At 38.9% G+C, this 26355-nt stretch overlaps 3 protein-coding genes across 7 annotated transcripts; 1 reads left to right on the top strand and 2 right to left on the bottom strand.

The window, feature by feature from the left end:
- Positions 1-5540: 5540 nt before the first annotated feature.
- LOC143853149 (peptide chain release factor 1, mitochondrial-like) lies at positions 5541-15956 on the bottom strand. 4 transcript variants are annotated; one of them, XM_077362882.1, is made up of 11 exons: positions 15733-15956; positions 14808-14908; positions 13465-13563; positions 10496-10679; positions 10160-10208; positions 9981-10059; positions 7631-7705; positions 7454-7531; positions 6920-7078; positions 5957-6052; positions 5541-5879 (listed from the first exon to the last, which is right to left on the bottom strand). In XM_077362882.1, exons 1-11 carry the CDS (start codon positions 15875-15877, stop codon positions 5688-5690), a joined length of 1257 nt encoding a protein of 418 aa, XP_077218997.1. In that variant the 5' UTR covers positions 15878-15956; the 3' UTR covers positions 5541-5687. The 4 variants fall into 4 exon arrangements, with proteins under 4 accessions (XP_077218997.1, XP_077218998.1, XP_077218999.1 ...); XM_077362883.1 differs by having other exon boundaries at positions 13465-13567; positions 14808-14912; positions 15733-15955; XM_077362884.1 differs by having other exon boundaries at positions 14808-14912; positions 15733-15873.
- Positions 15957-17407: 1451 nt separating this feature from the next.
- Positions 17408-20106, top strand: LOC143853129 (putative pectinesterase/pectinesterase inhibitor 21). The gene is made up of 2 exons (XM_077362854.1): positions 17408-18553; positions 19223-20106. The coding sequence occupies exons 1-2, from the start codon at positions 17563-17565 to the stop codon at positions 19918-19920; spliced, it is 1689 nt and encodes a 562-aa protein (XP_077218969.1). The 5' UTR covers positions 17408-17562; the 3' UTR covers positions 19921-20106.
- Positions 20107-21604: 1498 nt separating this feature from the next.
- Positions 21605-25853, bottom strand: LOC143853344 (uncharacterized). 2 transcript variants are annotated; one of them, XM_077363084.1, is made up of 2 exons: positions 22722-25853; positions 21605-21780 (listed from the first exon to the last, which is right to left on the bottom strand). In XM_077363084.1, exon 1 carries the CDS (start codon positions 25534-25536, stop codon positions 23329-23331), a length of 2208 nt encoding a protein of 735 aa, XP_077219199.1. In that variant the 5' UTR covers positions 25537-25853; the 3' UTR covers positions 21605-21780; positions 22722-23328. The 2 variants fall into 2 exon arrangements, with proteins under 2 accessions (XP_077219199.1, XP_077219198.1); XM_077363083.1 differs by lacking the exon at positions 21605-21780 and adding an exon at positions 22417-22612.
- Positions 25854-26355: the final 502 nt, after the last annotated feature.

Below are 26355 nucleotides of genomic sequence, written 5' to 3'. Positions count from 1 at the left end.
GAGTTTGGTTGGTTCTAATCCTCAGCACTGGGACAAGGTGTTAGCTCAGGCGGAGTTTGCATTCAATAGATCCAAGAATAGAACCACTGGCTTGAGCCCTTTTGAGATCTTGTATGGTGCTAATCCTAGGTGTGCCCTTGACTTAGCACCCATTCCACAGCTTGGAAAATCTAGTAGCAAGATTGAAGACATGTTGATGAAGATTCATGACACTCATGAGTTTGTTCGAGAGAAGCTGGAGAAAACTAGTAAACACTACAAGGAGAAGGCTGATCAGCATCGTAGGCGAGTTGTATTTGATGTTGGAGATTATGTGTGGGCCGTGCTAACTAAAGATAGAGTACCCGCTGGTGAGTACAACAAGCTTAGTCCACGAAAGATTGGGCCTTGCGAGATTGTGGAGAAGATTAATGACAATGCACATAGGCTCAAGCTTCCCAGCCACATCAGGACGCATGATGTGTTCAATGTGAAACACCTCGTGCCATATCATGGAGATTCTTCAGAAGACAAGCCGAATTCGAGGGCGAATTCTTTCCAACCCGGGGAGGATGATGCAAGCCAGGACCTTGCCGAGGACTTTTGGGATGAGTTGGACCGGGTTAGGCGACCACGGAGCACCAGGATCCGAGCATGATTTCTTTCCTAGCTGTTTCCCATAGCTTTCCAGTTTTATTTACTTTCCTATTTTATTTTTTAGACAGATTTTTTGCTTTCCTAGTTGGTTTGGGATTTCTAATTTTTATTTGAGCTTGCTATTTTGTGATTGAGGCCATAAAAGCCTAGAAACTGACGGTAATAATAGTTTTTGACTGTTTTTCTTTGATTTGGAGATAAGAAATAAAATTTCTTCTCTTTAGAAATTTTAGATCTATGAATTCCTCTTGGCTTTGATCTCTTAATGTTCTACTAAGTATCTAAGCACATATTGATTGTGATTTGCTTGATTGTTCATTGTTAATCTGATTTCTTGGAATATTTTAGGGAAATCTAACGTGTTACTAGGTTTTCCGAAGAAGTTCTGATCCATCAGAGATTGATTTATCCTTTTTCTTTTGCTTCTTACTGTAATTCCTTTCAGGATTACATCAAAAGTGGTCAGTTTCCGTGGAGGAATGCTACCAAGTTGATCCTTCCAGTAGTCATATGCTTGTCTCAAAGATTAAGCCATGCCTATGTAAGTATGAACTAATTCAGACTGTGAAACTGCGAATGGTTCATTAAATCAGTTATAGTTTGTTTGATGGTGTCTACTACTTGGATAACTGTAGTAATTCTAGAGCTAATACGTGCAACAAACCCCGACCTCTGGAAGAGATGCATTTACTAGATAAAAGGTCAACATAGGCTTTTACCTATTGCTCTGATGAATCAATAACTCGACGGATCGCACGACCCTCGTGCTAGCGACGCATCATTCAAATTTCTGCCCTATCAAATGGCTATCACATCCAAGGAAGGCAGCAGGCGCGCTGATTACCCAATCTTGATATGGGGACGTAGTGACAATAAATAACAATGCCGGGCTTTTCGAGTCTGGTAATTGGAATGAGTACAATCTAAATCCCTTAACGAGGATCCATTAGAGGGCAAGTTTGGTGCCAGCCGCTGTGGTAATTCCAGCTCCAATAGCATATATTTAAGTTGTTGCAGTTAAAAAGCTCGTAGTTGGACCTTGGGATCGAACGATCGGTCCGCCTCTGGGTGTGCATGGGTTGCGTTGTCCCTTCTACCGGCGACGTGCTCTTGGCCTTAATTGGCCGGGCCGTGCCTCCGATGCTGTTATTTTGAAGTAATTAGAGTGCTCAAAGCAAGCCCAGGCTCTGTATACATTAGCATGGGATAACATCACATGATTTTGATCCTATTATGTTGGCCTTCGGGATCAGAGTAATGATTGACAAGGATAGTCGGGAGCATTCGTATTTCATAGAGGTGAAATTCTTGGATTTATGAAAGATGAACAACTGTGAAAGCATTTGCCAAGGATGTTTCATTGGCATGGGATAACATCACATGATTTTGATCCAATTATGTTGGCCTTCGGGATCGGAGTAATGATCGACAAGGATAGTCGGGGGCATTCGTATTTCATAGAGGTGAAATTCTTGGATTTATGAAAGACGAACAACTGTGAAAGCATTTGCCAAGGGTGTTTTCATTAATCAAGAGCGAAAGTTGGGGGCTCGAAGACGATCAGATATCATCACGGTCTCAACCATAAACGATGCCGACCAAGGATCAACGGATGGCTTTTAGGACTCTGTTGGCACCTTATGAGAAAACAAAGTTTTTGTGTTCTGGGGGAGTATGGTCGCAAGGCTGAAACTTGAAGGAATTGACGGAAGGGCACCACCTGGAGTGACTCAACACGGGGAAACTTACCAGGTCTAGACATAGTAAGGATTGACAAACTGAGAGCTCTTTCTTGATTCTATGGGTGGTGATGCATGGTCGTTCTTAGTTGGTGGAGCGATTTGTCTAGTTAATTCCGTTAACGAACGAGGCCGAGGCCTGCTAACTAGCTATGTGAAGGTCACCCTCCACGGTCAGCTTCTTAGAGGGGACTATGGCCGTTTAGGCCACGGAAGTTTGAGGCAATAACAGGTCTCTGATGCCCTAGATGTTCTGGGCCGCATGCACGCTACACTGATGTATTCAACGAGTCTATAGCCTTGGCCGACAGGATCGTTGAAAATTTCATCGTGATGGGGATAGATCATTGCAATTGTTGGTCTTCAACGAGGAATTCCTAGCAAGCGTGAGTCATCAGCTCGCGTTGACTACGTCCCTGCCCTTTGTACACACCGCCCGTCGCTCTACCGATTGAATGGTCCGATGAAGTGTTCGGATTGCGGCGACATGGGTGGTTCGCCGTCCATGATGTTGCGAGAAGTCCACTGAACCTTATCATATAGAGGAAGGAGAAGTCGTAACAAGGTTTTCGTAGGTGAACGTGTGGAAGGATCATTGTGGAGAACCGTACCTGCAAAGCAGCACAACTGGTGTGTAAGTTGTCAATTATTATTCTGGGGTGGGGACACTAGCGTCTAGTGACGCCCCCTCACATCTAGGATTGCAAGTTCCGTGCCCATTACTTCCCCGCGAGTTCAGGCACCAACTCCAGCTAGCAACTTGGGTGAATAACAAATCCCGGTGCAATGGGCGCCAATTTTTTTATCAAAAAAAAAAAAAAAAAAATACTTAGATAACAATGTTCCATCCGAAATCACAATTTTAATTTCATATTCAGATGAAACTTGCTACCTGAATCTTCACCAGGTGCAGTAATGTCGGTTCTTGTTATCAGTTATTACCCCATCTCAACAATCTGATGACAGTAGATTTGAATATCTCGGACATTCCCATCTGGGGAAAAGCTTGTGCAGACACAAAGATACAGTTAGTGATGCTTTCTTGAAATATGGGGAACATGGCTCATGCAGTTACTTGTATAGCTTGCAGTTTGGTCAGAGAAAGATACCATACACATTGATATTCCTGTTTTGTTCTTTACATCTTAGGCTGGTCCATATTTCAGTTGAATGGTGCTCAAAGAAGATCCATTTGCCAAAGGTTTTGTGCTATCTTATAATTTCTTTCTAAAGGTACCCTTAAATGTTCGGTTGGATGAAAAAGCTATATATTACCACAAACACATGAACTGTGCCTGGAAAATCTAGCTATTGCCTTCAGTTATGTTGTGAAAACTCTAAAAAGCAGTGGTAGGTATTTTACCAGTTCATTCAATTTGGCTTCTGTTGGTGATTTTGTTGTTTGAACTATTTTCTTTAAGCTCGAAGAGGAAAGAGAAGGTATGGCACTAGACCATAACACACATGTATAATTCTTGTCATTACAGGGATTTAACGTAGAGATCCTTTCATGTGGTTACCAAGGTTTTAAATTTTGGTTTCAGTCGCCATGTAAACAGAAACATTTAGGTGTAAACAGCAGAAACAGTTGTGTTGGCTGGAAATTTTGGTGAAAATTTGTAAAATCACGGTCTGTAAGACTTTCAGTGGATAACGTGGATTATAGAAAGGGCTCTTGCAAAGAGAATGCAGTGTTCCTACATTCTATTGTCCCTTCTTCTTCTTTTTTGACAATTTCTAATGTCCCTTTCTGAGCCATGTTTCTTGGATCTCTTTTAAGGGTGATGGGTCTTTTGAGAGTTTTGTGGATTTTTTTGAGGAAAATATGGCCGCTTTTGAAATTACTCAGTAGGGAAACAGCACTAGGATTTTGCTTGATCAAGTTGATTCCTATCACTTTTGGTGTTCAAGATCACAACCGTGCCTCTGAGTGAGATTGAATTTTGTGAAAGCTCTCTAAGCTGGTGTTTTGCTATCCTCAGTTTTCTGTAAATCCCTCTTATATTATCCATGTGAATATCCCACATTTCTCAGTTAGTTAAGGTCCTGTTTGTTTTGAGTTTTGAGTCCAAAACTTCTAGGAATGAGAGAAAAGGAACAAAAACCAAACAAACGCATATTTTATCTCATACGTAAGATAAGCTGAGTCTCCATTGAACGTCCTAATCCCTTTAGCCCAGAAGACTGTTTTAGAGGAGTCCCTTTCCAATTCCAATCTACCTTCCATTCATGTGGTGAATAAAAGCAGGCCCATAGAAAAAACTTTGGAAGGTCTACAATCCCTTGAGATTGCAGCCTGTAAAATAAAATGGCCAGTGACACAAGTAATACTGCAGAGACTGAGAGTACCACCGAGCAGGGGACCGAACCAATGGGTTCTCGCTAAAAGATCACAAGTGACATGAGCATGCCTTGAGTTTAGGAAAATCAACAAAAAAGTAATTTTTTATTGTACACATGGTACATTCTCATTGTTGGTCTCTCCATCTCGCTCTCCATATCATTTTCTTATTTTTAAAATATTGTTATACAACAGGCAAGTTATTGTGATACCATGTTTGGCAACCATGAATTGTTTTTCTATGGAATATTAGTTCACCAAGTGATGAGAGAGGGCTTGCGAGGGTAGGAGATTAATAGGCATGAAGAAACTAAGTTGAGGAAAAGAAGTAGCTAAAAAGCAGGGGAATAAATTGTATTTAGATTTAGGGGCAGATTGGATACGCGGATTTTAGAATCCAGGATTTTAGTTTGAAAACAGTGTAAAAGATGGTGCCTGATTAAGTTGGTGTATGCTGTCCTGACAGCGTTTCTTGGATTTTAATGTGGGAGGATTTGCTACTCTCTTGCTGACGGAAAACGACGGCTGGTCCGTGTATCCAATTTTGAAGAAATCCTGGATTCTAAAAGCTACTGATAATAACGCTCCACATAAAAGAGCTGCATAGCTCAATAACATCATACTTACGTGCATCATTAACCACTGGGAATGTAGGGTGGGTACTAATATTGCGGATTGATGCATTTCAGTTAAAAGACCTAGCGTATCCAAATGGCCCCTCAAGAGTTTTTCTTTTCCTTGTTTTTCAGCCTTTCTCACCCTCTCATCTCTCATTCACCAACCCTTCCTAACCCTCTCACAACCCTTGGTAAACTAAAATTCCATGGAAAAAATTTTCATGGCATCCAAACATGGCCAGCTTATTCATATCTGTAAGCACAAAATGAAGAGAATTCCAAGACCTACTGCTCATTCTAGTTAACAAAATAAATATATAAGAAAAAGACATCAAATAAGCTACATTTCTACATCTACAAGGAGCTGAATGATGCGATTGCATCCATCTCCTGCTGTAAAAGAAGAGCATCGATGAAGTCATCCAGGCTCTCTCCCTCCATCACTTCATCTATAGAATGGAGAGTGATTCCAACCCGATGATCGGTCACACGTCCCTGTGGAAAATTGTATGTACGGATGCGTTCGGACCTGTCGCCGCTTCCAATCTATTCATTCAAAATAATATCATGAACCCATAACTCAAAAACAGGAACCAAAACAGTGACAGAGCAGATCATAATACCTGATCTGTTCGGAGTTTCGATCTGTCCCTCTGAATTCTAATCCTTTCGATTTCGTATAACTTCGCACATAGCAGTTTCAGCGCTTTGGCCTTGTTCTGTCAAGAACCCACAAATTGATGAAAAAAATAATAATGTGTTAACCTTCACACATCACAGAATGCTAGCATGAGACATGGAAAACAATCCCTTGCTAGAACCAAATAACACAACGTTTCTATTGGTGATCCTTGTCCACCATAGTGATGGTAAGTCCTACATGGGTGACAAGACAAGACTTTGGTTTCCTTAAACTTCCTTAACAACAGCCCATCTACCAAAACGACAAGATCTGGTCATCAATTTTTATTGTTGATTGAATCTTGGAATAGAGGCATTTTGATTTTTGGACGGTGATAGCTTCAGAAGGATCTAACTCAAGTATGGGATGATTATGAAGTGACTTAAGGACTTTTTGTTTTTTTCTTTTGGCCGGGGGATGATCTTCTGGATCCCATACGTTGTAAAACATAGAGGGACTCCTGGTCCCTACCTTATGTAATCTTCGTATGATTTACAATATATATATATATATATATATATATATATATCATATTTTAAAAAAGAAATTGTTGATTGAAGTATTATTTGAGAGAACACTAATCTGGGGAGTTTCATGTTTTGCAACTTCAATCGTTTAGTTACTTCTGAGAAATGGTGCTTATCAAACTGAAACAAGAAATAAGGTGTTTTGGCATGTCGGATACATTGATAATTGAAATCCGCGTGCCAACGGCTGAGACTAGGAGCAGGAATAGCTCCTCAAGTATATCTTATTGAAGGACTGTGTAACATAAATTTACCATATGCATATCCAAGAATTATTCTAGTGGATATGGTTGCGTAGCCACAAAATGTGTCAACTCAATCTAAATGTTTATACTTGAGAAGATAAGTGAGCTGTGCATGAATCAAGCATCTCTTACCATATGCTGTGACCGCTCGTCTTGTATTGCAACTGTAATCCCAGATGGAATGTGAGTTATCCTAACAGCACTGTTTGTGGTATTTGCATGCTGACCTCCTGATCCACCAGATCTGTACGTATCGATTCTCAAATCCTCATTACGCAGTTGTACATCAACCTGCACAAGTCCCAAAAGACCACAGAACCCTTTATCCTGTCGTACTTTGAGACCAACAAAATCAAGAAAAAAAATGCAAATAATATGTAAGACGGAACTGAATAAGCTGTCTCATATAGAAATGTAAGGTGAGCATAGAGTGTCTGTAGGCACAAATGTTTTCTCATATTCTGTTTAATTAAAGTACATGGCAGGAGGAACAAATAAGCATAACAGCACACCATCTGTAACAGTATCATTGTTCCCATGCCAACATAATGAAAGCCCATAGAAAAATTTCTTGGCTATATTATTATATTGACCTCCTAGCAGAAAACAAATGCTAAAAATCTTGAAGTAACATTTTGAAGAATCTGAAGCTAAAGATGTAAGCACCTCGTCAGCCTGAGGGAGGATGACAACAGACACAGCACTGGTATGCACGCGCCCGGACTTCTCTGTGACCGGAACTCGCTGCAAATGAAGGAACATTTTGGTCATAATTAATTCTGTGGACAACATATGGACGTCACAGTTGTTGTGAAAAGCTGAAGGAAGTATTTTCAGAGGCACCTGCACCCTATGAATGCCACTCTCAAATTTAAGTTTCCCATAAACACCGGGTCCTGAAATTGCCCCGCTAGATTCCTGTAAGAGCAAATTATAGATGAGAAGTTACAACATTTTTATTTTTTTTTTGAAAATGAAGGAGTAACAACAATAGGAACATTATTTCTGGCAATTCAAATTCAGGTAGCAAAATTTTCATAACTAATACTAGTTAATGAAAATAAAATAAAATAAATCATCAATATATCTTTAAAAACAAAAACCTAGAAAATAATATCAATAAAATTTCATAATTAAACAGCAGGACTAGCCATAGAAAGTTATCTGGTCAAACTAGTCCTTTCTGCTAACTCCTATGACAACAATAAAAAATGAGGATATGAATTCATATTCTTGGAAAAAAATCATTTTGAAAACAGAACTCAGATGCATGTTGAAGAAGAATATTTTACTACTCAATAGGCAATGCCCGCTCCTTGAATTACTTGCTCGCGAACCAAGAGAAATTTGGGGAAAAAAGGCAGGGAAGATGGAGGAAAGGACGAAAGGGGAGAGAGGGCAACTTTGCATCCACTCAGTCACAGTTGTCTATTTGTTGATTAACATCTTTCTTTTATAAAAAAAGAAGAAGATAAAACTGCCCATTCCTTGAATTACTCGCTCGAAAACCGAGAGAAAATTGGGGAAGAAACAAGGGAAAGACAAAGGGGAGGGCTCCATAAGAAGGCATGGGATTGGGGGCTGGGTGAAGAATATGGAGGGTAGCTGTATATACAATTTATACACACCATACTATGGTGTACATAAGTCATGGGATTTGATTGGGATTAGCTTGATTTGTATGAGTTATGTAATATATACACATTATAGGAGTGCATATTATGCCCAACAATTTTTTGTACAGCCCATGGACAACTTATGTAAATTGACTTAAGATACATAAAGGATAGGAAACAAGTCTAAGCCCTAACTTGAACTTCGTACAAAGTCACATGAAGAGTTGGATGACAATCACTCTGAGTTTCATAAACCCTTTATATGTAAATCTTTTGTAGGGACACCATAAAATGCTCCGTCCATACTCCATAGTGCAATAAATCCTGAGTCATAGACTGAATGTCTCTTCCCTGTGAGTCAACCCTAAACAATGGATGGAGATTCAGGGCAACAGAAGGTTCGACTAAGTTCAAGATCAACGCCATTATTCATGCATTGTTTATCTCCCACGGAATCATCTCTTTTTCAACAGAGTTCTTCATTTTGCTTCAACAAATATTCGAAATGGAATTCCCATGGGAAATAGTTAGATCTGGACAACTTATGTAAATTGACTTAAGATACATAAAGGATAGGAAACAAGTATAAGCCCTAACTTGAACTCCGTACAAAGTCACATGAAGAATTGGATGACAATTAGTTTCATAAACCCTTTATATGTATCACTGAAAATCTTTTGTAGGGACACCATAAAATGCTCCGTCCATACTCCATAGTGCCACAAATCCTGAGTCATAGACTGAATGTCTCTTCCCAGTGAGTCAACCCTAAACAGTGGATGGAGATTCTTGGCAACAGAAGGTTCGACTAAGTTCAAGATCAACGCCATTATTCATGCATTGTTTATCTCCCACTGAATCATCTCTTTTTTCAACAGAGTTCTTCATTTTCCTTCAACAAATATTCGAAAATGGAATTCCCATGGGAAATAGTTAGATCAAATCTTACTGAGATGGGACATGATCTAGCACTCAGTAACAGCCATGATATATCACCAATGACAATGAATGACCAACCACTCTAAAAGTAGAGAAATAATGACAAACTAGCAAAACTTCATTTCTTTACAATAAGATATCCAAAATCTGAAAAACAGGTCCAAGATTGCTCAAAAGGGTACAACCCACGTAAAAATCAATCAAATAACTCACTTTAAACTTTTGCAGAAAATTCATATCCAATTCTGACCATAAAAACAAGGGCGGCCCAGTGCACGAGGCTCCCGCCATTGTGGGGTCTGGGGAGGGCTAGATGTACGCAGCCTTACCCCTGCTTTGCAGAGAGGCTGTTTCCGTGACTCGAACCCGTGACCACCAGCTCACAATGGATCAACCTTACCGTTGCGCCATGGTTCGCTAGAACAAATTGGATATCCCTCTAATACGATCCTAAAACCCATAAAATGATTAGATAACCCTCTGATTGACTGTTGATATCTTATCGGAATTGTACCAACCAATGAGAAAAATGTAAAATAAAGAGAGGAGTGGCAATATTTAATCAAGAGAGCGTGTACGTCAAGTCATAGTCCATTCCCATGAGAAACTATAGTTAAATGTAAGGATAGGAGACAAACCTTATATCCTTTAAGATCAGACTCTGTTATATCAATGGGATCAAATTTCCATCCTTTCTTTTGTGAGTATCTTTCATACCTGTAATAATTAAATGAAATGATCCCCAACCTCAATCAAGAAATTGACCGCTAAGAATTTATATAATAAGTAGAACCAGCAACTGGGAGAAGCAGCATACATTTTGAATATATCCATTGCAAACAAAGATGCCTCTTCACCTCCAGTCCCTGCCTCAAATTATTGTCACAAATAACATCAGATGATGTAGATAAGAAATTGCTTAGGCCCTGTTCGTTTTAGAGTATGACAACTGATTGTGAGCCCCTCAACCGATTATGGGACTCAAAATTACATTATTTTTTAGTCCAATAATTGGTTGGATGGCTCACAATCGGTCGCCACAATCTCAAACGAACAAGGCCTTAGTGTTTATCAACAAACAGAGGTGTGAATAAATAAAAGTGGACAACTGATGCACATTGTATTGAAGGTGTCATCCCTAAATATTTGTTACCTGCTCTCACCTCCAAAATGCAGTCCCTTTCATCGGCATCATCCTTAGGAAGCAAAGACTTAAGAAGGAGATGCTGCAATCTTTTTTCCTCCTCCACGGCTTCAACCAACTCTTCGGCTATCATATTGCGCATGTCTTTATCTTCAGGACATTCTGTCATCAGTGATTTCAATCCATCAATCTCCTACAAAAAGGAAAAACATTAGTGCTTCCATTCCAATCTTAGCTACTAACAACATTAAATAGAGTCAACTAGGTGGATTTACTAGTGTGATGGCCGTTCTTCATTCCATCAAGAGACTAGAAGAGTAGTGTTTTTATGGACGTAGGAACATCCAATAGCACTTTTATAGCAAGGATGATTGTTTTGGGAAAGATGGTCAATGATCCCTACTAGTAAGGCAAGGATGGCCGGAATAGGATCTTTCAACTCTACAATTGGCCATCCATGTGTACCAGTCCTCATGTTCCTTAGAAGGTAGCAAGCGTACCAGTATTGGACTTAGAAAACCCATACATGAATCGTTAATCTTGGTGAGAATATTCACATTTGTAGAGGCTTTGAAGTATCTTTCACAAATACTGTTAAAAAAAAGGGCCGGCCCAGTGCACGAGGCCCCGGCCATTGCGGGGTCTGGGGAGGGCTAGATGTATGCAGCCTTACGCCTGCTTTGCAAAGAGGCTGTTTCCGTGACTCGAACCCGTCACCACCAAGCTCACAATGGAGCAAACTTTTTTACACATACTGTTTAAGCAGAAAGAAAATTTCAGAACATATATATATATATATATATATATATATATATATATATATATATATATATATATATAGAGAGAGAGAGAGAGAGAGAGAGAGAGAGAACGGTTTCTACACACAAGTGTAGATAAGTTATCTACACACTAGCTTAAAATACAGTGGAGGGCACATTGTTTGGGTGATCCAAACCATTCATTTGATTGGCCCTCTCACATAGATAGGGTCTCCACAAAAAATCAGCTCCATAGGATCATCCCAACCCTATGATTTGTGGAGGTAAAATGGACGCGTATACACCTTCACAAAACTGTCCATTTTTTGCCTCCACGGTTCGAGGGGTTAGGATGATCCCGCTGATTTTTTGGGCACACCCTATCTATGTGAGGGCCCATCAAATGAATGCTTTGGATCACCTAAACAATGTGGGCCCCCACAATATTTCAAGCTAGTGTGTAGATAACTTATCTACACTTGTGTGTAGAAACCGTTTTCTCATATATATATATATATATATATATATATATATATATATATATATATATATATATAGAGAGAGAGAGAGAGAGAGAGAGAAGTGTTCCTGCTTATCTGAGCAGTTGCTTCAAAAACTCATGTGGCCCCACATTTTTTGGGTGATTCGAAGCATTCATTTGGAAGGCCCTTCCATGGATAGGGTGTGTACCAAAAATGAGCCATTTAGGATCATCCTAACCCTGCCATTTGTGGAGGGAAAAAATGGTCAGAAACAGTGTCTGTCCATTTTCCCCTCCACCTTTGATTGGGTTAGGATGATCCTATAGGGTACACACCCTATCCATGGAAGGGCCTTTCAAATGAATGCTTTGGATCACCCCAAAAATGTGGGGCCACATGAGTTTTTGAAGCAGCTGCTCAGATAAGCTATCTGAGCAGCTGCACAGGAACACTATATATATATATATATAGATATATATATATATATATATATAGAGAGAGAGAGAGAGAGAGAAAACGGTTCCTACACATATGTGTAGATAAGTTATCTACACACTAGCTTAAAATACAGTGGGGGCCACATTATTTGGGTGATCCAAACCATTCATTTTTAAGGCCCTCACATAGATAGGGTGTCCACAAAAAATCAGATCCATAGGATCATCCTAACCATTCGAACTGTGGAGACAAAAAATGGACTAATTTGTGAAGGTTTAAAGACATCCATTTTACCTACACAAATCGTAGGGTTGGGATGATCCTATGGATCTGATTTTTTGTAGACACCCTATCTATGTGAGGGCCTTTAAAATGGATGGCTTGGATCACCCAAACAATGTGGGCCCCCACTGTATTTTAAGCTAGTGTGTAGAGAACTCTCTACACATGTGTAGGAACCGTTTTCTCATATATATATCACAACTTAGAACTTATGCAGTCTTACTGGACATAAATAAGAACTCATTTTTGACAACATATTCTTGCACGATTATCGGTTTATTTTATTTTTGTCAGGTGAACTGTGAGTAAAACTGTGATTTCATGGTTATGTAGAAAACCCCTTCCAGCTAGCTGGATTAGGAAGCTAAAAGTAGACGAATATTCTCTCCCACCACCCTCTCTAGCATTTTCTCACCTTGGGTAGACAAATATTCCATGATTTTTTTTCATGGTTGCCAAACACGCCCTTAAGTATCCCTTTTCCTTCATAAATAACACATTGGTATTAATTATTAATTGGAACTAACATGCCCTTAAGTGTCCTTTTACCTTCATAAATAACACATTGCCACATTGGCATTAATTATTAAACCCCTATGTTATTTTCTTAAGAAAACCTTCGATTGTTTGGCTCCTCAAACATTATCATGGCATACATTAGATGGATAGTTTTCAATTTTCATAGCCCATGTTCAAAGTTGATCAATTTAAAACTATCCGACCAGGGTTGAATGCAAATTTCCCCAAAACTAAGGGTAGCTTTCAATTGATCGTAATCTCACCAAATCTGAGCAGCCAGAGGGAGCAGTAAACCATTCAAGTAATAGAGAAAACCTGATTTCTCCCAGACTCAATCAAACTTGAAAGCCTAACGCCTATTCTTCAAGGCAAGGGTGCAATGCTAAAGCATGCATATCCAATTTTAATTTTAGTAATTCCATTACTGAAACATGTCTATGAATACAAATAGTAAGTAATTTTCAAGAAAAAAAAACAAAAAAATACAAATAGTAAGTACCTTCTGTTTAGCTCTCAAATCCTTTATGAGATCTATAGAACTCCTGAGTTTCCTTATCTCCTTATTAGCCCTTGAATACTCTGCTGCTGTGGCTGCTGGCTGTCTTTGGTTGAAAGCACAAATCCAATAAAATATAACACACAATTAGTTCTGTGGGTAACAGAACAAGGTGGACAAAATACGGACGGAACTTGACACAGTACTACAGAAGAGTTTGGGAAAAATAAAAAATAAAAAGTATTTGGTGGAAAAATTTGTAGTTGAAGATGTAAAAGACAACAATGAACATCCCAAGACAACAACTCATAATAAAACCAAACAGAAAAAAATAACTAGAAAAAAAAAACGAAAAACATTCTCATTGGACTCAAGCGTTTTCAAGAGGCAATAACAAGTAGGGAGACACATGGGTAAAGCGTAATACGTTCATGTCTAGAAGCCAACAACTGCATAGGATTAAAGAAGCAACCGTAAAAGCATTTTCCTCTTGAAAATTAAGCGCAAAGAACTATCAAGTAAAATATTACTGTGATTACTCTTTCCATTCATGCGCTTACATGAGTCCAAGTTAATCTATATTCTGAAAAGATGATACTCTAAAGAAAATTGATTATGCTTATTCATGCACCACTCATATTAGGCTTGGAGATATGGAAGAAGTAAATGATCAATCTTGCTGTAGATTCAAGAATATCCTGATGGGAAACCATATTTAACAGAAAGCATCGCATTAAAGTTGAAAATAGAAGAGATCCATGTAAGACCAATTATTTGTGCTTAGAAGCAAAAGAACAAAGAAAGTAAGGCTCTCATTCTTTAGGTGAATATAAAGACTTACTATATGCTGATCAAAGAAAAAGCAAAAATGCACACCATTGACAGAGTCGGCATTTTATGGACCATGACTAACCACTGCTTAAAATCTTTATTAGAGCTAAGAAGCAAAAGAAAAAAGAAGGGAAGGCTCAATATCCTTGGGCGTATATAAAGACTTACAATATACTGATCAAAGAAACAGCAAAAATCACACACATTGACGGAGTCGGCATTTTATGGACCATGAGTAACAAGTGCTTAAGATCTTTATTAGAGCTCAGAAGCAAAAGAACGAAGCAGGGAAGGCTCTCATTCTTTTGGTGAATATAAAGACTAACAATATGCTGATCAAAGAAACAGAAAAAATGCACACACATTGACGGAGTAGGCATTTTATGGAGCAAGACTACCACTGCTTAAAATCTTCAATCCTTACCCAATAAATGGTCGAACAAGAGCGAGACAAAACATACATTTTTTAGAAAGTAATCCAAAGCAAAAACAGGAAATATAGGGACATTAGTTACCTGATTGATAAGATCTTGAAGATAAGAATTCCTATGTTCAATTGCTGAAAGCCTTTGTTCCATGATCTTGATAATGTCAGTCGATAGCTGAGGCTGTGCTTCTGGCTTTAGAAGATTTTCAAGACAAACATACCCACATCGGAATTAACACCAGGAAAATACAATTACAAAAATAAAGAGAAACTGCAGATATAGACAACAAAATCATTTATGGGCCATAGATGAAACTAAATTACAACAACTTGATTTATCCAACAGATGACAGTGACAAGAACCGACCATTGTTTAATTGTAGAAAACAGCAAGACCACCTATTCTATGCACACAAACGCTTACTGCACTGTAAACATAACAACATGAGTTTCTCAAGAATTTTTCAGAGCTTCATTTCCCACAATAGCTCATAGATATCAGTTTCTTTTTCTTTTTCTATGAGGAACAAGAGATTATGTCGTTACCTACGTTTTAGCCCAGTCTTGTCCTTTTTTTTCCTTCTTATTTTTTTTTTCTGGTGCCAATATTCCAATATTTGAGAAAGCCCAACAATAAATCGAATAATTACAACACTAACTCATCAATAAAAATCTCTACAAAATTTTCACTACCATATACAATGAAATGTATTCTAGTTTTATCTCTGGTTTCAAAAACAATTAAAAAACAGCATTTCACCCAAATTATGCAAAACATTCAATACACAGCAGCATTATCCCCATAAATTTCTCAAAATTCAAAGCAAATTCCTTTATCAAATTCAATTAAAATGATAATTAGGGTTTCGATGACCACCAAAAAAAAAAAAAAACTAGGTTTCCGAATAATCGATCACTAACTATCATCTATTTGAAGATAATCGAATATGAATTCGAGTGTTTTAAAAAAGATTCGAATAATAACATCAATTTTTAAAAAAATCGAGAATTACCGGTTGAGAAAGCGCGAAGAGCAGAGAGAGAGGGTTTTGGCAATGGAGAAGTCAAAAACCATCTCTGATTCGGAAAATGGGAAAGAGATTTGAAACCCTTGGATTCCTGAAGCAGAGTTTCCAACAAAAACCTCGAAATTTTCATGTTTTTTTCTCACTGAGGAAAATATGGCAGTAGCTAGGGTTTTAGAATTTTCTGCTGTTCCAGAAGAAGCTTGAAAGTGGTGGGCAAAGAGAGTTTCTTTTATACTTTGATTAGATGATCAAGGCCTTTCATATGGTGAGATCCTGGCCTTTCATATGGTGATCTGTTGTAAACTCACATTTATAGAATGATCCTGACCGTTAGATTACAAGCTTTTGAATGGACGGTGAAAAGTAAAACTGGGCCTCATGGACAGTGCGCATCCAATCGGGTATAAATTCTGAAAGTGGACGGCTAGGATCATCTAAATGATATTGGATGCCTGAGATCGTCCAAAAGGGGCGTTCTAAAGTTACATGTAAGATGATCAAAAACCCTTCACGTGGATATATCACTGCCCTTTTTTTTTTGTCCTAAAAAACCAAGGAGCAACGATACGACTAATTGAAAATGACGAAAATAACCTTACTTGACCTTTTTTTGGTTTTGATGGTACTAATTATTCTCACTATCTTTACATGTGAAATCTAAATTAATCACAGTCTATTATGGTCCATTTATGAGGATGAATTTATGGATTTCGAATAATTCATTTGAGAATGAATGGAATGGTTGAGATGAACAGTTGCAGTCCCTAGTAGGGGCCTGCCTATGTATGGGGCTACGTGGTACCCAACCCAGTATGTGACAGGTTTAAAGGGTCTAACCTAATGCGTTCCATCAGGTTTTGAGCTTTTAGTGTATTGCTTAGGAACCTAACACTTCAGACGGATAGACACACGCACGCTCGCTAAGAAAGACATTGTATTGGAGCAGCTATAATGTTTTGTGTTCAAGTCACGTAAGGGGCGACTCATGAAGAATGACTGAAGTTGCCACGGAGTGGGCCGCCACGGAAGGGGCGACTTGTGGAAAAAAGACCAGAGCTAAAGCCATCACGAAGTGGGCCGCCAAGGATGGATGACGGAAGCGGAAGCATGGTGGAATGTTATGAACCTAAGTGAGAGCCCACCTAGATATTAGACTGGGTGAGACATGTAAGTTATGGAGCTTTTGATGCATTGGTTAGGTACGTAACATTAATGTTTAGCAGATTTTGTCTTATTCACTTAATTCATGTGAGGTGTCTGTAGTTTGCTGTGAAATGCCTTTCCATGAAATTCCCTAACAAATCCTAATAAAACCTTATGACTAAGTATGGTTATTAATTTACAGTAATGTTTGACTGAATCCGCAAAATTTAGTTACCCGGCAAAGAAAGAAAAAGAACCACCCTTTTGTTTATCTTACACTAAAAATAGGGTAAGAAGGCAACGGTTGAGAGGGCTTTTAGGATAATCGGATGACTAAAAGCAAGGAAAGCCTCTAACCAATCCATGAATCCAAACTAGTTGCAGTTTGGCTTGTCTGAATAGAGAAAAAACAAGCTGTCATGAACACTCGGAAAGTACACAAATTCGATAGAGGTGGCAAACCATAGAAAAATTGGGTCTGTTCTGTTTAGAGTCCAATCTCATAAAACCCATAAAAAGGCACCCAAAATGCACCATTTGTTGTTGGGTACGTAGAGGAGCTACGACTCCATAGTAGATTTTTCTTTTCTTTTTTCCTTCCTCTCATTTCAATTCCCATTCCCCCCTTTCCTCTCCTGTACACAAAGGAAAGAGAGGAAGGGAAGAGGCACCATGAAGAAGGTCTTAATCACCGTCGTTTCCCTCATTCTGGTCGTCGGAGTTGTCATCGCCATTGTCGCCGGTGTCTCCCGATCAAAAGCCAGAATTTCCGGTGTGACAACCGATGGCGGAAATGATATCTCCACCACCCAAAAGGCCATCCAAGCCATATGTGCCCCAACTGACTATAAAGAAGCTTGTGAAAAAACTCTTAGTGGCACCACCACTACTGACCCAAAAGAGCTCATCAAGGCCAGCTTTAAGGGGACTATAGATGAGATGGAATCAGCTCTTCTCTTATCAGACAACATTACTACAACAGATAATATGCAGAAAATGGCACTATCTGATTGTAAGAGTTTGCTTCAAGACGCGATAGACGAGCTCCAAGCTTCTTATTCAGAGGTAGGAAATAGTAGCATCCATACCATACCTGACCGTGTAGATAATCTCAAAAACTGGTTGAGTGCAGTTATTTCATACCAAGAAACTTGCACTGATGGTTTAACTGACCCAGAACTAAAATCCTCCATGAAAAATGGTCTTCTCAATGCCACCCAATTGACCAGTAATGCCCTAGCCATAGTGTCTGAAATCTCTTCAATTCTCTCAATCTTCAAAATCCCATTCAATATAAGCTCGCCTTCTCGTAGGCTTTTAGGGGGTAACTTTTTGGAAGATATAGATTTGCCTCCATGGTTCAGCCTCCATGACCGGAGATTATTGGCAGCACATGGGAGAGGAAACTTGAAGCCCAATGTTGTGGTGGCTAAGGATGGGAGTGGCAATTTTAAGACTATTAATGATGCTTTGAATGCTATGCCTAGCAAATACAGGGGTCGATATGTGATTTATGTAAAGGCTGGATTGTATAAGGAGCAAGTCCTCGTGGACAAAAAGAAGACTAGTGTGTTCATGTATGGGGATGGTCCGAGGAAAACTATTGTCACTGGAAGTAAGAACTACGTTGATGGGACCCCCACTTTTCAGACTGCCACCTTCGGTAAGCGATAATTTTGGCCTGTTGGGATTGCAGGAATTTTTGGGAAAAGTTTCGAAAGGAAAAATATTTCTAAAATTTCCTACTTTTTTCTGCCTTATTGGATCCGCGTCATTTTCGGTAACCTATTAAAATCGGTTGAGAAAGTGCACTTAATGATGTGGATCCAATCAAGTGCCCTTTTCTGGCTCTTTATGCAAGGGCGCCCTTGCATCTATCATTCCTCTCTTTTCACACACAAGAAAGATAACTTGTACAAAACTTATTCAAATTTTATTTAGTGGGACCTTCAGTTTATGATAATACTGTTGAAGTATAAATGATTAAAGAACAAGTCAACAGCTCTAGCAGCTTAAGTTTTGCTATTGCATCACGACAGTCCTGGCTTCAAAACCCAACAACAATCCACGGCCAGCCCAAAAGAAGAGGAATCATAAGTAAGGGGAGTGTTAAGTATAAATGATTAAATAACACCAACTCTAACAGCTTAAGCTTTTGGGGTAATTGGTTGTTTCACAACTATTCCTCTAAATTCAACATAATATCATATCATTTCTCTCTAAATTGTAGAAAGAAAAAAATTTCCTAACAAAGATCATCATCTTCTAATCTTTTTATCGATGCAAAGTTTGATCAGATTGATCTAATTGAATTTATTTGTCATTCTTATAGCTGCGATTGGGAGTGGATTCATTGCAAAATCGATGGGATTCAGCAACACCGCCGGAGCAGAGAAGCACCAGGCAGTGGCTCTCCGAGTCCAATCCGACATGTCGGCCTTCTTCAATTGCCGAATGGATGGATTCCAAGACACCCTCTACACACAAACCCATCGCCAATTTTATAGAAATTGCGTGGTTTCAGGCACCATCGACTTTATCTTCGGAGACTCGGCTGTTGTGTTCCAAAATTGCTTAATCATTGTAAGGAAGCCCATGGACAACCAATACAACACGGTCACCGCCCACGGGAGGATTGACAAGCGGGAGCCCACTGGAATTGTAATTCAAAACTGCCGAATCGTCCCCGATATGCGCTTGTTTCCGTTGAGGTTCAGGCTCAAATCCTACTTGGGCCGACCTTGGAAGGAGTACTCTAGAACAGTGGTCATGGAGTCCACATTGGGTGATTTCATTCAACCAGAAGGGTGGAAGCCATGGGACGGGGACTTTGCTCTCAAGACCCTCTTCTACGCAGAGTATGGCAATAAGGGTCCTGGTGCTAACACTAGAAGAAGAGTCCATTGGCCTGGATACAAGGTTATAACCAACAGGAAGGAGGCTCTTCAGTACACTGCTGGACCCTTCATACAAGGTGGCTCATGGTTGAGATATACTGGTGCACCTTACTTCCTTGGGTTGAAGTATTGAGACATGAAGCTTACAAAGAAGAAAGAGAGCAATAGAAAGAGAGCACTAAAAACAGAAATAAGAGAAAAGTCTCTTCTTTGTTTAGTCAGATACAAATAATCTTAAGGAGAAAAATGTCCTGCCCTTCCTCATGAATCCACTCTTATTAAGATCTTATATTAAAATTTAATTATTCTTTGTCGTAAATGGAAGTTTTGTTGCATGAACTCTGGCTTACAATTTGCTTTCTTCCTTTGGTGGTATTGGCTTTCCAATGCTTTATTTGATACTTACTATGGAAAATATATCCCATTCAACTTCTGATGAGAAGAATAAAACACCATTACATGTCTGCATAAGCCATGATGTCATTTATATATTAGGAAAGAAGATGATTTTCACCCCCTCCCCACGGGTAGGATAATGCGCCCTCTGTTAATGTGAATTGTGGGCAGACTTTAAAAGGTGGGCGTATTATCCTACAAGGGGGTGAAAAAATCATCTCCCCTTAAGAAATAGTATACGATTGATATTGTAAGAAATATTTCCACTGGATGGTTAGAATCGTATGGTCAATGTGATTTCTAGTCATGCTTGGATTGTCAATCCTGACAGTATGGCCAGCTTTGGGCCTTTGGCAGCTAAGAATTTTTTTTTCCATGGAATAATACCAAGCGTCAAGAGAAGGGTAGGAAGGGTGGGAGGAGAATCTTGAGAGGGCATGTGTTTGGAGAGGATGGGAAGTGAGTAAAAATAAGGAAAAATAAACTGTATTTTGAGTGGAATTTTCTTTTTTCCTTGTTTTTCAGCCATTTCTCACCCTCTCCTCAGTCCTCACTCTGTCCATCTTAGGTCTCTCCTGCCCTACCTTACCATTAGGTAAGCTAACATTCCATGAAAAAAAAATCATGGTTGCCAAACATAGACCAAATGTCTGTTATTTTTAGGGATTTTTACCTATATACCTTAATTTGCAAAATAATTCTCTAGCTGATGTGAGTTTGGGCGCGCAACACCACACGATCCTAACCACCCAGTGATCATTTGAAATGCCATGAACTTCCTTTATTTTTTTTCTCATAAAGTTTTTATTGCATTCTTAACCATCCAGTGATAGTTTGAATTGCCTAGTAAGTCCCAATTTTTGTTTATAAAGTTTTTATTGAATTATTTATCTTATACATGTGCACACATTGGAAGGATGATTGGTGTCATCAGTTGACTTATGACTGGTGTCAAGAGCTGACTTGGCGTGGAGAAGCCATATACCCCACCTACAATTAAGGGCAGGTATGACAATGGCATTGTTGAACCCATATTGGTTGAGTCATCTTTTACCTAAATAAGAGATGGTATGGCTTAAGCATTTAGCTGTGGGAGGAGTTTATGGTGAAAATAGGTTAGAAAGTAAACACTGAAGAGAGGAGTGTTAAATAAACTGCCTCCCTCGTGCATACAAGAAGCCCAACCAAAAGAGTAAATCCTACTAGGAAAAAACCTCAGCCATTATTGTTAGAGTATATGCCCTAAAAACCAGTTTTAATATATTGGTTTCATAGCATCTATTAGGTTAAATAGCATTGAACACTTAGTGACATGCATTGTTGCGCATGTCTGATAATACAGTACATACTATATTTCACATATAATTTATACAAATACAATATATAATTATGTAAGACATACTGATGTACTTACAATTTTGTTTTCGGTATACATTTCAGCTTTTGGTATTTGTTTCGGCGGGAATGGAAACGGAAACGGAAACAGAAACAGAAACATTTCGGTTGTTTCATGTCGGTTTCGATGGAAATTTAAAAGCATGCCTGCACGTAAATGTACATGTTCTGTTCTTTCTGAATGCATGCATACTCACACCTGCTGGAGAGATATTTTTAAACCCTAGTTAATAAACCTAAAACATAGACAAAATATTGTTGAACCTGAAATCATAATAAGTATAAACATTGCATGAATTTAACTCTTGCATATCACTAAGGGCCCATTTGGATGCCGAGAAGATTTTGATTTGGATTTCTCACATTTGCAGCCCTTTTGTGTCGTGATTTCGATCTGGATCAAATCCTTTGATTTCCAAATCAGCGACTGACAATGAAAAAAATCAGATTTCCAAATATGCTGTGGAAATAAGTAATTGGAAATCCACAGATCTGGCAGTTTCCTTCAACCTCTTTGCTTCTCAACCTCTCCCCTCCAGTAGGAAGTACCCCCTTCCCTCTCTCTCCCCCTCAACATGAGCTGGTGAATCTATTCATTTTGTATTCAAAACTCAATTCCAAATCCAAAACAAAATATGAGGTATCCAAACAGGCCCTAACAGTTCAGAACAGAATTGGATTTGAGAATCATTTGCGTGGATACCATAGGAGTAAAAGGATCGAGAGAAACTGTAGAAGTATCTCAGATGCTTCATGGTGCAATTTTAAATAGGAGTACAAAAAAGAAGAAGAAGAAAGTTTTGAAAGGAAAGATACATGACAAACAAGAATAAGTATATTTAACTCATCAAATATCATCAATTTCCAAAATTTCCATGAAAGAACAATACAAGAAAGAATGTAAATAGATCCCAATATTCCCATTGATTACATGCTTGTATCATTTGTAAAATTGAAAACGGAAAAGGAAACTCCAGCCAGCCTATTAACTTAGGTGCTCAAAGCAGAACATAGCACCAATGTGCCTCAATGTCCTGAAAAAAAATTGTTTTTGCTTCTAATCAGAACATTCCATAGATTAGCATGTGCAAAACTGGAAAAAAAGAAGAAGAAGCACATGGACTCTTGATGAGAAGTACTAACCTCGTAAGTTAACAAGATCTTTCACCCATGAACTCCTGAAGGTCGAATAAAGTAGGTGGTCAAAGCAGTTTCTGCAGCTTCATTGGACCGGAGAAAAGGAGAAACCGGGCAACTCAGACGTTTGATGTTGCAAGTTCAACAATCTTTGGTAAATCGCTAGTTCTGAGGATAAATATACTACCATTGTGGTATATGTCTGATTCTTATGTTCCATAGAAAGTCATGAAACTATGTGCAGGTTAGCAAGGAACACCAAGATGCTCAATGCTATGGGCAAGCTCAGATCACCAGTCAGATGAAAAGATGGTCTATCTATTGTTGATCATGACCGCGACATAAAAACAAGCTAATTACCAAATCATTCTAAAACTGTGTGGATCCTGCGATCCGGGGGTCGTCCCCCTCGCAATCACGCCTCGCGGCTCCCTACCATTAGTACGATCTTGACAAAATGGGGTGTCTACAAACTGAAATATAGTATAGAACACTCTTAAAGGGATGGGGTCAATACACCAGTAGTCCACAAGATGTAGATCTTTAAGCTACATCATGCTTACGCATGAAAAATATCATCATAAGAATAATGATTCCGGTGCACATTTTCAAACTATTCGTCAAGTATTGGGTCATTTGTATATTCCAGTCCCTCAGCCAAGATGTTGCTAACTTTATCACTAACACCATCACCTTCAAATGCTTTTATTACCACATTCATTTCTTTACGAGCAATATTCCCAATCAACAACCCATGAGTGACAGCATCAGGTAACCACCCCATTTCCACCATTCGGTCCAAAAATTTGCAAGCCTCGTGTCTCTGACCCTCCTTCCAGAGGCCGTTAATAACAATGTTATACAGAGTGGGACTAAGAACCCCCTTTTCAGACATAATTTTATCTAAACTATGCACCACCATATGCAATTGAGAACGATTAGCCATACAAGACAGCAACGTATTTAGTGTCTCTGAATTGGGAACAAAACCGTCACTAACCATTTGATCAAGAAATAGAGCGGCATCCTTTGCCCTGTTCTCAGCACACATGCCATTTATTAAGGCACAGTAAGCAATCCCATCTAAAGTGCATCCCTCTACCAACATCTGTGAGAGAAGCACTAAGACATCCTTTGCTTTGTTTAACTTGCACAACCCAAGCATAACTGTAGTGTATGTGACATGAGAAGAGGAAGTACCACTCCAAAATGCAAAGGATCGTAAACGGATAGCTTCATCCACTTTTCCCATCAAACAAAGCCCACTAATCAATGGATTGAAAGAGGAAGTATCAAGACTGCATCCTTTACCAGACATATAACGGACCACTTCAGCAGCCTCTAGAATATTCTTTGAACCACAAAGACTTTCAATAAGGTTAGAGTAAGACGCCGATTCCAAACACCAGTCTTTAATACAAACCTGATGAAAGAGTTCCAAAGCATTTTTGTATCTGCTCACTTTGCAGCACCCAATGATAAGAGCAGAATAAGTGGAATCATCAGGAATATAAGAAGAAACAATCATCCTATTGAGAACTTCAAAAGCCTTTTCAATCTCCCCATTCTTACAAAGCCCTCCAATCAAGATATTCCAAGAAAGGTTATTGCATAAATCCCTCTTGATCATCTTCCCAAGAAAATCATTTGCCTCAGAAAATCTACCCACATTACAATAACCTTTGAGCAAGGCATTGTAAGGCGCAACATCTAAAACAGAACTCTCATCCAAGAAGACCATAGCATCACTGAACTTTTCTAATTTACAGTAACCACTCACAATATCCACATACATAGCTTCCACGGGAATAAGACCAGTTTCTATCATCTCCAAAAGAAGCTTAATTGCATCATCCAAACGTAGACTCTCACAAAAACATTCAATCAAAGTGCCAAACACTACTAAATCTGGCAAAAGACCAGAATCTTGCATCATCCTAAACAACTTAATTGCCTCATCAAATCTATTAACCATGCATAACAAAGGTATGATACTGTTAAAAAATTCAAGATCCAATCTACAACCAATCTCAAACATCTCTTCTAAAATTTCCATCGATTCGTCTGCCCGGTTTCTTGTGCAAAGACCACTTATAAGTATCTTAAAGGTCCTACTATTAGGTGCACACCCCTTTTTGTTCATTCTACGAAATTGGTCAAGCGCGGCATCAATTCTATCAGTCTCACACAGGACCTCTATGACATAATTCAAGGTTTCAACATCAGGAACAATACCAGCTTTCACCATTTCCTTATAAATTCGTAAAACAGACTGAAAATCACTCATTTCCCTAACAAGAGCATTTAACAACATATTACATGTCAAAATTGATGGTCTACAGTTTCCCAAATTCATAATCTCAAAAACCCTAAGTGCTGCACTCAGCCTATGATTCTTACAAAACGATTCAATCAAGAAAACAAAAGGTTCCTCTATAATTGGGCGTGATACCTTTATCATCTCATTCAAAAATAACTCCATTTCATGAAGATTCCCAGCAAACCCTAGCTTCAAAATAATCCGAGAATACGTCTCGTCGGTCTGACGAAACCTTTTTTGGGAAGAAGCCCACTTGAAAACCCTAACAGCTGAGTTCAAGTCGTTTATAGAATCCAATATCGTGATTAGGTTATCAGGGCAGAGCTTGTTCTTAAGAAAACGAACGGTGGATTCAAATTCGGTGGAATCAGATGTGTTTTGATCGTTTTCATGAGGAATTTGAATGTGGGCAGCGCATGAAATCGAAGAAATATATGAATTTGGAAAAACCCACCTGGGAAAATTCTTGGGGATAATTAAAGGAAGGAGCTTTGATGCCATTATTTCTTTTTCTCTAAAAGTAAGAAAGAGAAGAAGACAAAATCGCTGACCTGCTTGTATTGGAAAGGATTTTGATTTAGGGATTTGGGGAAAATGAAAATCAATGTCTCCATCGTTACAGACATGGGTCTTTGTTTTCCTTTTGGGTGGAGAGTTTGGAGCTTCGAACTTGCTCTTTGTTTCGTCTCTCTCAGCCTCTGAGGCTTTGAGTTGTTCTCCTTGCAAGGCTGAGATTTACTAAAATACGATTGGCTGCTATGAGATTTTACCTGAGATTTACTACTTATACCTTGTATGCCGTATAATGAGTCACACGGAGGAGACAAACATTTGATTTGCCTTGAATTTCAATTTATCTAGTACAATAGTGATAAGTAGTGTTTGGTTGCCAACCCTGTAGAGCAGTGGGAGGGGGTGTCGTTACTAATATAGAAAGAAAAGGGTGGGAGAGAGGAAATGAGAAAGAGAAAAGGCTAAGCTACCTACCAAAAAAAAAAAAAAAAGGGCTAAGGAGGAGGAGAGGGGTGCAACTCGGGTTGATTTTTGGGATTTCGGGTTAAGTTTTTACCTTAAAATCGGAGAGATGATATTTTTACTCCCCTGCATTGAGATTTGACGTGAAAAGTTGGCAAGGGGGCGCATGCGTAACGCGGGTGGGGGGTAGGAAATATCTTCGCCCTAAAATCGGGTCGGGTTCGGGTTGATTTCAATTCATTTTTTACCAAAAGCTCAACCCGACCCAACCTTACCCAAGTTGCACAGGGAACCATTCAAAAAAAAAAAAGTGTAAGGAGTGAAAACGTCATCAGGCATACAATT

The sequence above is a fragment of the Tasmannia lanceolata genome, unplaced genomic scaffold (genome assembly GCF_043159265.1).
Source record: "Tasmannia lanceolata isolate RefF3 unplaced genomic scaffold, GAP_Taslan_0.1 ptg000019l, whole genome shotgun sequence".
Taxonomy (NCBI): domain Eukaryota; kingdom Viridiplantae; phylum Streptophyta; class Magnoliopsida; order Canellales; family Winteraceae; genus Tasmannia; species Tasmannia lanceolata.
The sequence above is the reverse complement of the archived record's forward strand: the minus strand, read 5'-3'. Positions and strand labels throughout refer to the sequence as shown.